The sequence below is a fragment of the Patagioenas fasciata genome, chromosome 1, assembly GCF_037038585.1.
Source record: "Patagioenas fasciata isolate bPatFas1 chromosome 1, bPatFas1.hap1, whole genome shotgun sequence".
NCBI classification, from domain to species: Eukaryota; Metazoa; Chordata; class Aves; order Columbiformes; family Columbidae; genus Patagioenas; species Patagioenas fasciata.
Genome location: NC_092520.1, coordinates 128,064,854 through 128,076,939, shown reverse-complemented (window position 1 = coordinate 128,076,939; position 12,086 = coordinate 128,064,854). Strand labels below are relative to the sequence as shown.

At 41.5% G+C, this 12,086-nt stretch overlaps 1 protein-coding gene across 2 annotated transcripts in view; it reads right to left on the bottom strand.

Annotated features, from left to right (window-relative positions):
* The window catches only part of CASR (calcium sensing receptor), a 77,834-nt gene that overhangs the window by 33,986 nt on the left and 31,762 nt on the right, over nt 1-12,086 (bottom strand). For both annotated transcript variants that reach the window (XM_071814358.1, XM_065845258.2), the window contains exon 2: nt 8,474-8,919. In XM_071814358.1, the coding sequence (XP_071670459.1) occupies nt 8,474-8,658 (185 nt within the window). In that variant the 5' untranslated portion in view covers nt 8,659-8,919. The remainder of the gene's footprint in view (nt 1-8,473; nt 8,920-12,086) is intronic.

Here is a 12,086-nt window from a genome sequence, read left to right as displayed (position 1 = left end):
GACATGCTATAAATGTAAATCCTAGCTTCCTAACTTGTTAATTAGATAATTCAGTGTTCTCATTAAAGGAATAGCTTTTCTCTTTGGTACAATGCTCTCAAATATTTGCTTTAGACAGGATCTCAGAAGATGCCATTAGAGCTGGCCTGTGAAATTGAAGATGTTTTTTGAAGCCTACTCTGTTCTCTAAAATGGAGCAGCTGATTTTTCTGTTTCTCCCTTAGCTGTGCATGGAGCTAACCCAGAGTTGCGGAGTGGTGGCAGGAATGTGCTGCAGGAACTGGGAGTCCCTGTTTAGAGCACTGCATGGGCTGACAGTGAAAGAAGCTGATGTGGGGTGAGTGACTAATCCAAAAAACAGAAAAGCTTCTTTGTGGAAAGCAACAAGAAGAAAGCAGCTTTGATATGTGTTATTCTCAAGCTTTACTCACTGTGTTTTTTCCTGTTAAAAACTGTGTGCCTGTGAAGCTGTCATGTTTTACGATAATTCACACAGAACAGCAGAATCTTTCATGAACTGAAAGCTGTCTGTCATGGTTTAACCCAAGCTAGGAATACAACCATGATAGCTGCTCACTCACCCCGTCCTCCTCCCCTGCAGCAGGGGAGAGAATCAAAAGGGAAGGAAAAAACTTGGATGGAAATAAACACAGTTTAATAAAATAACAAAATACTAATACACTACTAGTAAATACATATATATGATAGACATAAAAGATAATCAAGGCAATTCCTCACGAACTCTGTCCACAACTGACCAGCCAGTCCCAGGAAGCAGCACCCTGGTCCAAACAGAGAAAAAAGAGGAAAAAAAGACGGAAAAGCCCAGAGGCCTCTGCAAAATTGCAAAAAGCCGAACTTAACGTCCCAAACCAAAACTCCCCCAGCTCCAGAAAAAAAGAGCGAAGACCGAAAAAACAGTGCGCACAAGAGAAAGTGCTCAAGAGCAAGAGCAAGAACACCCCCGAGAGAGAGAGAGAGACCGGAAGATCCCCCCACTCTCCTTAAATCTGAAGCATGATGTTAACAGGATGGAATACTCTTATTGATCAGTCTGGATGTCAGTCAAGTTCTGTCTCCCTTCCTCCATGCCTCACACATGTGGGCAGAGCACTCAGAATGTCCTTGGCTCTCAGACCAGAGCAATTAAAAACATTATCTCTGTGCTGGGGTGTTATCTTCTTGTTCTCAAACTAAGTCCAAATAATGACTATGCTAGCTGTGGAAAAGAAAGGTTTCTAACTGCACAAAGAAAATTAACTCATTTTCAGTCAAACCACCACACTGTCCCTCCTTGTAATGCACTACAGGTCAGGAGAGCAGTTAGTTTGCAGTTTTGTGTGGAGTTGCAGTTGGAAACAGTGCAGTGTCAAAGCTGTTATGCTTGAGATCTATTGGGAAAACTGACAGGTCTCAGAACTGGAAGAGCCTGAGGAAATAGCCTGCCCAAGAACAGGTTCTGTAGGAAATGGTAAATTTTATGTTTCACATTTTGAAATGCTTTGAGTGACGTTTCCATTACCAAGGTGAAGATTTCTAAATACAAGCTTCATGAAATCATGAGCTTCCAATCTCTGAGATATACGACCTGAGTATTTTTAATTGTTGGATTAAATGATTTGCTTCCAAAGTTGATGTTAGCTATGTCTGACTTCTTTAAAGCTGAATGAACATAGCCACATTACTTCCATTCTAGGAGTTTTATCTGATTTATCTGGGATCAGAAGTTCTAAAGATATCACATCTAAGGTTTGTCTTTGAGTCTTAAATACTTAATTTATTCAACTTTATTTCACCTGCTCCAGACATCTTTGGTCAACTTCCAAATGAGGTTCTGCTCTGAGGCTGTACCTCAAAGACAGTATGATTTCATTACTAATCACTTCAAGTCAAAAAATTGGAGGCCAATAACAATCCTTAGTTATCATTTCTGACCGAAGAGACAGCTAGCTATTTTAAGATCACCTTGAAGAAAACAGACGCTCTTTAGAACATGTGAGTATGGGTTACAGTTAAAAGTACTTTAATCATTTAAAATTTTTTTTTCTCTATTTCCAAACCATTAAGGAACGAGATGCAATGGGAGAGCTCTGAAATAATGTTTCAGAGTGAACTAGGTGGTGAGTGTTTGTGCACAAAAAAAAAGATGTGCTGGGCACACCATGCTGCCTCATGCAGTCAGTAATGGTCACTGGGATAAATGGCAGCAAGGAGGTGTTTTGTGACACCCCTTAAAAAGCTAAATGTGTTTACAGGTATTTTTTATTAAAATCAAAATAGTATTTGAAACAAGGAACTATATTAAGGCTCCTCATGTAAAAGAGAAAAATCTGAAAGCATTTTCTATATTTAAAGAGAAGACTGCTGAGAAGCCAGGAAGTTCAAAGGCACCACTGTACCACTGTGAAAAACTTCACACATTCGAGTATGTGTAAAAGTAAATTTAAGCTTGCTCACATTAAATTACGCATGTAATTACGCAGGTGGATTATGACAAAGAATTATTTTGCCTTCTTGAGAGCAATTTGGCTTCATTTTTTTTTTAATGCAGCAAGGTGGTATCTTCAAAAGCAGTGAGAACTGGACTGTCAGAGAATGTGCTGCCATTTCATTCCACAGATGCAGACTAAGGCCCATGATGCACAATTGCTTTTATTTTCTTTTCTGACATATGTCCCTGATAAATGTTTATTTACAGTGTAAGGCTTATACTTCAGGTACTTGAGTTTGGATTGGTTTTATTTTGAAGGTGAAAGGAGGGCAGAGGGTGTTTTCTGGGAGCTAGATTCCAAAATGTCTTTGAAATACTTTTGATCATTTACCTCAAACTAGGCTGGGCAGGAGACCTGCAGTTCTCTTCAGTTGCACCTCTGCTGATAGCAGCATCAGCAGGTGAGGAGAAGAGGATCAGATGGGATGGAGACAAACACACCTTGCTCTGTCTTTTCTAACACCTGATAGAGCTTCAGACAAGGTCTCATCTTGTTAACTGATAGAGTGTTGTATCAGTACTGTACCAGAGCTAAGACGGATATGGTCAGATGAAGGCAGTGCCACTACAACAGTCTAAATGAAGGAAGATTTCATGATTCCTTCAATCCCTGTGAATTATCGTGTGTGGATAAATTCTCTCCCATTGTACTGTAAGACCCCAGCAAAGGGCTGCAGATAGGCTCCTCTTGGCTTGCCATGTGCATGACTGACAGGTAAGAGCAGCCTTTGAACCTGGCAGCAGGTTACACTGATCCATCTATCTCCTGTGTGATGCTGCTGCTGTGACTAATATTACTGATCACTGGAATACTCTGCAGAAATTTGACCAGCCATTTCCATGAAGAAACTGCAAATGATTTGCTAACAGAAGCAAACTTTTCATTAGATTTCCAGAAGCTTTCCACAGCTACCAATACTTTCTTGATGGAAAACAAGCATCGTCCAAAACTTATTTTCCGACTTATTACTTTACAGGCATGTTGGCATAGCCTTGTATTTTAACAATTCTGAGATATGGTGCTATGAAAAGTGGCCATTAAGCTCTTAATAAGAGCGTAATGTAAATAATTCAGTGTCCAAAATACACTCAGTTCTTTAGCCTGTTCTCCCACCTGTAAGAGTATGCAACCCACTGATCTTTCTATTCCCAGGCAGGAGCACAAACAGAGAAAGAGAAATCAGAAACAATTCCTTCACAAATCCTCGTCTTAATCTTCACATCTCCAGGAGTCACAGGGTCCAATTATCTTTGCAGTGACCTAGTTTGCTACATAGCAAACTAAAGAGATCTCACTGATTCCTGTAGGTTTCCTTCTGTTTGGTATAAATATGCCTATGCAGGGGGTCTCAGAATGGCTTAAATGTCTCTAGTCAATGTTACAAAGTAAGGGCATATAATTTAAGAGATGCAAGCTAGTTCCTCACTGCATGGTTTGAGCTCTCTGTAGCTCATTTGTCTGCTTTGGTTTGAACAGCTCATACAGTCTGGATCCAGCAGGGAAGCCAGTCCTGATCTCTGTTTGTCTCCACAGAAGAGTAATTCACAGCCTCATGTGAATTCATTACCTTCATGTATCAAAACTACACTAAAAGCAATAGAATGTGAAGGAAAAGAAGAATCCCATCTTGGACATGTACATTTATTCAAGAATGGTGGCCAAGCCTGCATATACCTCTTGGCTCACACCAGGACTTCCCTTTCTCTCATGTTTGTATGCACACACTAATTTCTCTGTCCTCTCTACATTTCCAGTATATTCATTACATGTTATTGCTGCTACAACCACTGCTATTACTAAGCTATGCAAAAGGGAGACCTTCAGTCATTTGTGGGATTCCTGCAGTCAGTAGGTATAATGAGTTGTTTACCACTCTTAAAAACAGGGGCTATCAGTAAGGGATACTGTGCAAACCAAAGAAAATTAAAAAACAAAACAAATGAACACACAAACCCACAAAAAACAAACAATGACAAAAAAACCCCAAACCAAACAAAAACGATAACCAAAAACCTAACAGAAGGTGGGTGGAAGAGAAAAAGGAGATAATCTGGCCTTAGGGAAGAAGTTCTAAATATCATGTTACGCATTCAGTTCTGCAGTGGGATTAGCAAATACATCCACAAGGGGTAGAAGTAAAATTATATGTTGTCTCAGAAGGACAGACAGACTCAATGAGCTAAAGCATCCTGGAGCCACGCTCTGTGAAGTCCTGTGCTATAACATCACAACGGTGTCTCACCACAGTTTGACAGCCTGAAAGCTAGGAGTCACCATGTGGGACTTTGGCTAGATTGCTGATCAGAATATGCATTAAAAATTATGACTTAGTGACAACATGTTGGCAACACTGTATCCCAGCTCAGTAAAGCGACGTCCTCACTGCAAACAGTCCTTTACGGTAAGAGGAATCTGTGGGTATCACCCATCTGTGCAATAATGCCAACAATAACACTAATGATACCACCACCACCACTACTGCTAATCTACCTGAAATCAAGAACGCACGGAGAAATCAGGTTAAGAATAGACCTCTGTGGGTGCTGACAGGGAATGGGGGTCAGGGGCTACTTGTGCTGTGCTCAGCCTCTGCTTCCACTGCACACATGAGATATGCATCTGCAAATGTTACGAGGAAAGCTGCTGCCACAGCACCTGAGGCATACAATGACAGAAAGTGTATTTATATAAAATGAGGGATACTTCATTGCTTAAACAATAAGCCATGTAAGTAGTTCTGAAACAGGTAACAAAATTGCTCTCCTATCTGACATCTGGTGAGGCAAATAATGAGTAAGTTTTCACTCTACAACTTGGTGTTTAAAGCGTAAAGATGCATTTTCAGTAGAATCAGCACAAAAAGAACAGAGAACACACCTTTACTGTTCCCTTTTCCTTTCACTGCTGAATTATGTATATAGCTTTCCAAATAATCATGTGCAAGGTATGCATGGTAGGTCTAAGTCAGTATGCATGCCAAGCTGGGGAGAAAGGTGCCATGACGACTGTGAAAACTGAAAAAGTGGAGAAAAAACGGTCCTACATATTTTGAGAAGCCCTGTTTGGGAGAAAAGGTAAAGCACTGACACAGCTAAATGTGTGGGAAGATACCCAAACAGCACAGGTCAGGTTGAACAGTCCTCAGAAGAAAGGAAAGCCCCATTATCTTGAATTGTTTCATACTGAATTCTGGAAGAGACAAGGGCAAACCACCCACAGAAGTTTCACTGGAACCCTTAGGTCTGTTCTTGGTTTCAAAGCAAGGAGCTTGTCGTGTGGTCTGATGACTTTTTGCTGTTGCCACCTAATGTAGGAATACAAGGAAAGAGAGAGGATACCCACATATTCCGAGGGTGACCTAGGTCTAATTTTCTACGTGATATGAGACGTATTTTGCTATGTAAAAAAGAGACTAAAAGCTGTACACAGCCATCTAAAAAAGGTATAAAACTGATTAGCCTCAGCTTTGAAAAGATAGAGCAGTGCTGGAGAAGGCTCAGAGAAAGGCAACAAGGGTAGTCAAAGGTATGGAACAGATTTTGGTTTGACCATGTACAGCCATGCTTATGGTCCTCTGGTGGATTGCCTACCCCATAAAAGTTTTTGACACTACAAGACTGGGAGATTTACTCTGGAAAGAAACTAGAGACCTTTTTTTTTCCCCCAGAAAATATGAGTTTGCCCATTCCAGACTAGCCACCTGCCCAGAAATGAGGAAACTCAAATATTATATGAAAGACTCTAACTCACGACTCGAAGACAATGTATTGGGCTCTTAGGTCAGCATGCACAACCCCACCCCAAGCTACTACCTAATTGTGCAGTCCAAAACTAAAAAGACCACTGTGGTTGTGTTGAGAGATCTCTGTATAAGTCCAGCTAGGGGAATTTTCTGACTTAAATTCTGTTTAAAATAGAAAATCCTTTCAGAAAAAATATCTGCTCTCCATTTAACATGTACCAATAACAAGGAATACTTCGTAGCACATAAACTGCCCCATGGATTAATTATCTTCGTCATTAAAATCTGATGACCAGTCTCAAAAAGCCTTCCCAACCCAACCTCTTTTGAATTAAAACTTTCCTGGAAATGGACATTTTCTGGTAAAGACATGCAATGAAGGAACTTCCAGTCATCTCTGGTCCACTCATCCCCTGGTTCCTGTTGTAGTTGTTGCTACTACTTCTGCAGTTAAATCTCTGCCTTTCCTTAAGTATTCTCTCTCCATTTGCATTATGCTATGAACTCACAATTTATCCATTTCCTTGAAGGAGTGCAGCAACATGGCACGAATGACTCTTTAGTCAACTCCTCTCTTTTGCACCTGCAGCATCTTGGTGCAGGGGTAAAAGGAACACAGATTTTACCCAGGCAAAATTCAGGTGGAGGATGCCCTTTAACAGATCAAATGCCACCAGAAGGATCTCCCATTGTGTCCTTAAAACAGATGGTCTCGCTTTTCAGGATTTGCCTGTTGTTTGGCAGCCATGCACTTGTAATATTCATGGGGGAACATTCTCCTGTGATCCATTCTAATAATGTGACTATATCGAGGGAGTCACTGAGGCTGACCCAGCGCTGACAGAAATGAATGCTATGTTCAGTTTGCAAATATCTGTACTGTCCTGCCTGCCACATGGAGCAGGTGAAGAAGAAAACGGAGCTGAAAACACCCATTGCTTTTCAGCATTCTGCCTTTAAAAAGTGGCATCTGGGAGAGAAAATAAATGCTGAAACAAAATGAACAAGCTTCTTGCTTCATGAAGTAGGCATTCCACGTACATTGAGTTAATTACTTTTGTGTGCATGCACAGAAGAAACCAAAAAAAATCCTGCTTAATTGAGCTTCTTTCTGTGTGCTCCCTGTGAGAGCATCTGGGGCTGACCTCACAACCTGGATGGATGTGTCCTGCTCAGCGCCTCACTGGGAAACCGCGCCTGGAATCTGTAAGCATAGCAGGAATGCTTTCAGCCATTCTTCATTACCATCTGCAACAAAACTGTACCAGATTCCCAGTCTAGGATGAGTAGTCCAAGTAACTCCAGATATACAATTTTTTGCATATGGTTACTGAAGAGGTCCCATAACACTGAAGTGTTTTCCCATACATGGTCATGACAAAATTCCACATCAATTTCTTATATTTTGTTTATATGACTTTTCAGTTGCAATCAGTTTCTGTCATGCTTTCCAAATGTTATGTCTATTACATGCAGGGTTACAAGGTTAAAAATTCCTCATGTTTCATCATAAAACTGGGTATGCTTTAATAATAAGAAAATGTGTTTTCATGTGCATTTCTCCCTCCATGGTTAACTGCCAAAGACTTAAGACAAAGCCTATATGCACTATTTATACAGAAAAGGACTTTGGGTGAGGAAAGCTTGAGTAAGGAGTTCAAGTGTGGGACTTTGTAAAGGTTCAGTGGGATTTTTCAAAAGCAGTGACCTATCTCACTTCCACCTATCCACTTGTTTAGGCAACGAAACAGCTTGTAAAGTCTTAGAGATGAGAGGCAGAACTGGGAAAAAACAAACAAACAAACAAAAAAACAATCAACACAAAACCCCACAGATTTTATTTTTTAAGCTATTTTGCCATGCGTGACTGTAATCAAATTAACTTAAGGGCAATATGGTTTATTTTCCATCCTTCTTCTAGGAAAGCTAATTTTCAGTTACTATTCAAATGTCTACTGTGAATGGCCAGATAGATCAGTGTATTTGTGTTTTGGCAGCTTTGGGTTATACAAAGATTGCCCTCTTTTACTGTCCAAATATTGTTTATGTTACTGTTTAACATATGTACTTCCTGTCTCAAACACTTGTATTTTCTGTTATTTACACCATACCTTCCCATTGCCTCTACACACATCACATCACAGACCCTATTTACACAGTATATAGCATGTCACCTGGAGTCAAGAAAAGTCAAGACTTCCTCACCAAAACTTTTTATTTTCTCTTTTTTGTGGCTTACCTTATACACTCCCCTGATTCTGGTCTTGATTTTAGATCCTGGTCTTTAGCAGCCACTCCAAAATGAATGGGAAACAGTCCTCCAAGAATAATGTCTCCCTTCTTCTGTGCCCGTTGGTTTGGCCCATAGGCAGCTGTGTTCCCGGTAAATAGCAAAAGAACCAAGCAGCAGCTATATAAAGTCATTGTTCCTCTTTTCACCAGGGGGTTATAGGATGCAAAACTGGATAAGGTGATGTAAGAAAGCAGACTTTGTAATGTCTAAGCTTTTTCTTTCCTTAATACAGCACAGAGAGGACTTGGGACACATGTCTGCAGGGAGACAGGCAACAGGGTGGGATCCACAGTGATGGTGTTTCTCCCTCTGTCTTCTCCATTGCAAAACAACAATTCAGCAGTTCTTCTTTCTTCCTAACCACAGCATCACGGGCAGCCCATCTCTGAGAACTGCAAAACAAAGACATTAAAAGTGACTCAGCTACACACCAGAACCTCATGCTGCCACAGTGGTTCTGTGCTGCTCCATCAACTTTTAGTATGCCTCTGTGGCCGCTCCCCCTCAACAACCTGCACAGCAGACAGACCAAATTTGACAAAGTCAGACACCCCAGTGATGCCAGTCACACTTCCTCAAACAAGTGATTCTGTGATTCTCTTGGATGCCTAATTCTCTATCACACGTGTGAGGCGCGTCTTCACACCATCTTCCTATGGTTCTGCGTGACTCTGGTCACAGGAGGCCCTGTAATACTTGTGATCAGACCTCCATGAACACAGCACACTGTGAGAGACTTGGATGGACAAGTGGGGAATAAGGAAGCATCAAATGCAGTAAGAATCAAACCTTTCTCTTAAGCAAAGAACTATGATAATCTTGATAGTTCTTAACTCTCTGGTTTGAATTCATCCTTGCTAAAAATGAAACAAGGTCGCAGGAAAGGCTTTTTGACATTCAAAGTGAGGATGACTTCCAGGGAAGTATTTAAAATCATGAAGGCTTGAAAGGTTCAGTGGTCATGTCATCACTTTGAAGCCTGCATCCTAGGGATGAGAAATATTGCAGCTTCTCTGTGCTCAATCCATTTTCCCTGCAGCACATCTATAGGCTTGACAAATGAAGAACTAACTTAATTATGGCATATGAAAATATCTATGGGGGAGGACGTAGTACAAAAAATCATAATAAACAGCTCTTCAGCCTATTTGGAATAGGTCTAAGAGCTAGTAGTGAAAATCTGAAGTTAGCCCCATTCAGAATGGAGGATAGCCATATGTTGCTAATTCTGAGGACAGTTAATTTTTGAAATAAGTCACCAAGAGTTTTCAAGTTCTGAGAACCTTTTTATGATGATGACTTATTATCCACTAAATGTACCTGGACAGATTTGACCTCTACCTAGTTCAAAAAAGGAGCTCCTGCAGGGAGACATTGTGATAATGGGGGTTCTTCTAGGAGCCATCCCTAGTGATATGCATGCTCTATGACTACCAAGCCTTTGGAAATCTTTCACCCATTTTTGTTAAAAAGAAGGTCCAGATGCAGCAGTCAATGGGAGAAGAGTGAAAAATCTCAGATCGTTCTCATGCCTCTGCAGTCAACACACTTAGACAGCTGGGCATAGGCTGCACTCCTCTGTGATGAGTCCACTCTAAACTGTTATTTCTTTTTTTATTGGCAAAGGCAATCAAAACTTTGGCTAGAGATCAAAATACGTCCAGGTAAACATTTTTTGTACCAGGAGATGTGGAGTCACACTGAAAGATTTTGTAGGAAGATACTGGGTTTCATATGAAATAATAGGTATTTCATATTTGCAGCATACAATTGACTCAGTCCAAAGTCAGAAACTCCCATTTTTGACAAACTTGACTGCAAGCTCCCTACTGCTGAGTGAGGATTTAAACACTATCCTCAAAATCTGAAACACAGACATGAAATGTCCAGCTGCTGCTAACACTGGCAGTCAGAAAACACTTGGGATGTTCCTCTGACAAGCAACTGGAGTTTTGTCACACTGCTCTAGCCAGGGTACAATATAGTCTATCACTTGTGAGCACGTTGTATTTTAACATCTGATGGGCACTTTTGACTGACAAGCCCACTGGTATTGGAATGTGGTCCTTTGACACCAGGATGACAGAACTTTAACCAGAGACAGGACTAGGAGGTGACAGAACAGAGCAACAGATGAGTGTGTGGAAAACTGTCCCTGAGCTTATAGGTTTTCCTTTCCCTTGGCAGATGGATGGTAGCTCTTGATTCTTCAGTGCCCAACAAAAAAACAAAGGAAGTACTTTGCAACTTTTCAGCTAGGGAAAGCTCATCTTCCTACCACCACTTATAGATTCAAAAAAGTTAAGAAAGAGCATAACAGACATTTTCTAGGCTGATATCCTCTCTCTCTACCTGGCTTAGGCCATGTCTGCCAAGTCCTATGGGATGAACTACTGAAAGGCAAACAAACATTGTAGTCAGCTGCAGACCCTTTCCATTCTGTCCATGTTCACAAAGCCCAATTACCATCTGATGCCTCAAAGAAATATCTACAATCATCTACAGGATGGGCATCTGGTTTTGTGGCAGGAAGAAAGATATGTAGCCTGCTTGCTGCAGAAGAGGGCTTTATGCCATGACTCACTGCTGTGACACATAGCTAGCCTTCCTGAGAATACAGCGAGGTAGCTGGTGAATGTGCAGCAAGCTCAGTGCTTCGGGAGTGCACCAAATTTCTTGCAGACAGGGAGGCCAAGTACACCATGCATGCTGTGTACACCTGTGCACAGCGCACTCCCTGCCCACATGAGAGGACAACTTAGGAAAGTTTCCACCCACGTGGAGAACCATGGCCGCTACTCTGCCCGTCCTTTTTCCCAAACACTGCTCAGATCAGGCAGCAAGGAGACAGGTTGTCAAACCATTCCACCAGTGTCTGTCTGTTCCTTGCTACTGTCTTTCCAAGGGCACCCTCCCAATGCTGGACGAGCTGATTGCATGGGGTCCCTGACAAAAAGAGTCATCTGCTCCCCCGCTGAACCTCTTCACCTGTTTTGCAGTCTGCAAAGGTGGGTAGGGTCGTCATGAATTGCCCTGAGGCCTGCAAATTATCTGTGAGAGACGCTGGGGCTGACAAGTGAGGTCTGTCACATATGACCTCTGGTCCAGCCAGTCCCGGTGTGAATGATGCAGCCCAGTGGAGCAGGGTGCTCTGCCTTTGGTGCAAATGACTGCACTTGCCTCCTTGCCTGACTGATTGATGTATATATCTCCTGTTAAACCACCATTTCTGTCTGGCACAGGCATGAAAAGTTATGCTGGGAGCTGCTGTTCTTAGAAGCAATTATGAGCTGAAAAAAATATTTTTACACTCATTTTGATTAGTTTCTGTGCATGTTCCAGAATGAGCAGTCACAAGAAAATCAATAACAGCAGGCCAAAAGTGGGTCTTCTTCTGGACAATTCAATAGGGATCCTTGTTCTGTAAGAAATAGCAGCCAGAAAGTAAGTAAAGTGCTCTCCCGGGTAGCAAAGTGAGATTAAAACCTGGGAATCAATGCAGCAGTATTATTAAAGTAATTTTAAATACGCTTGCAGATAGCGTTGGCTCAGATCCACC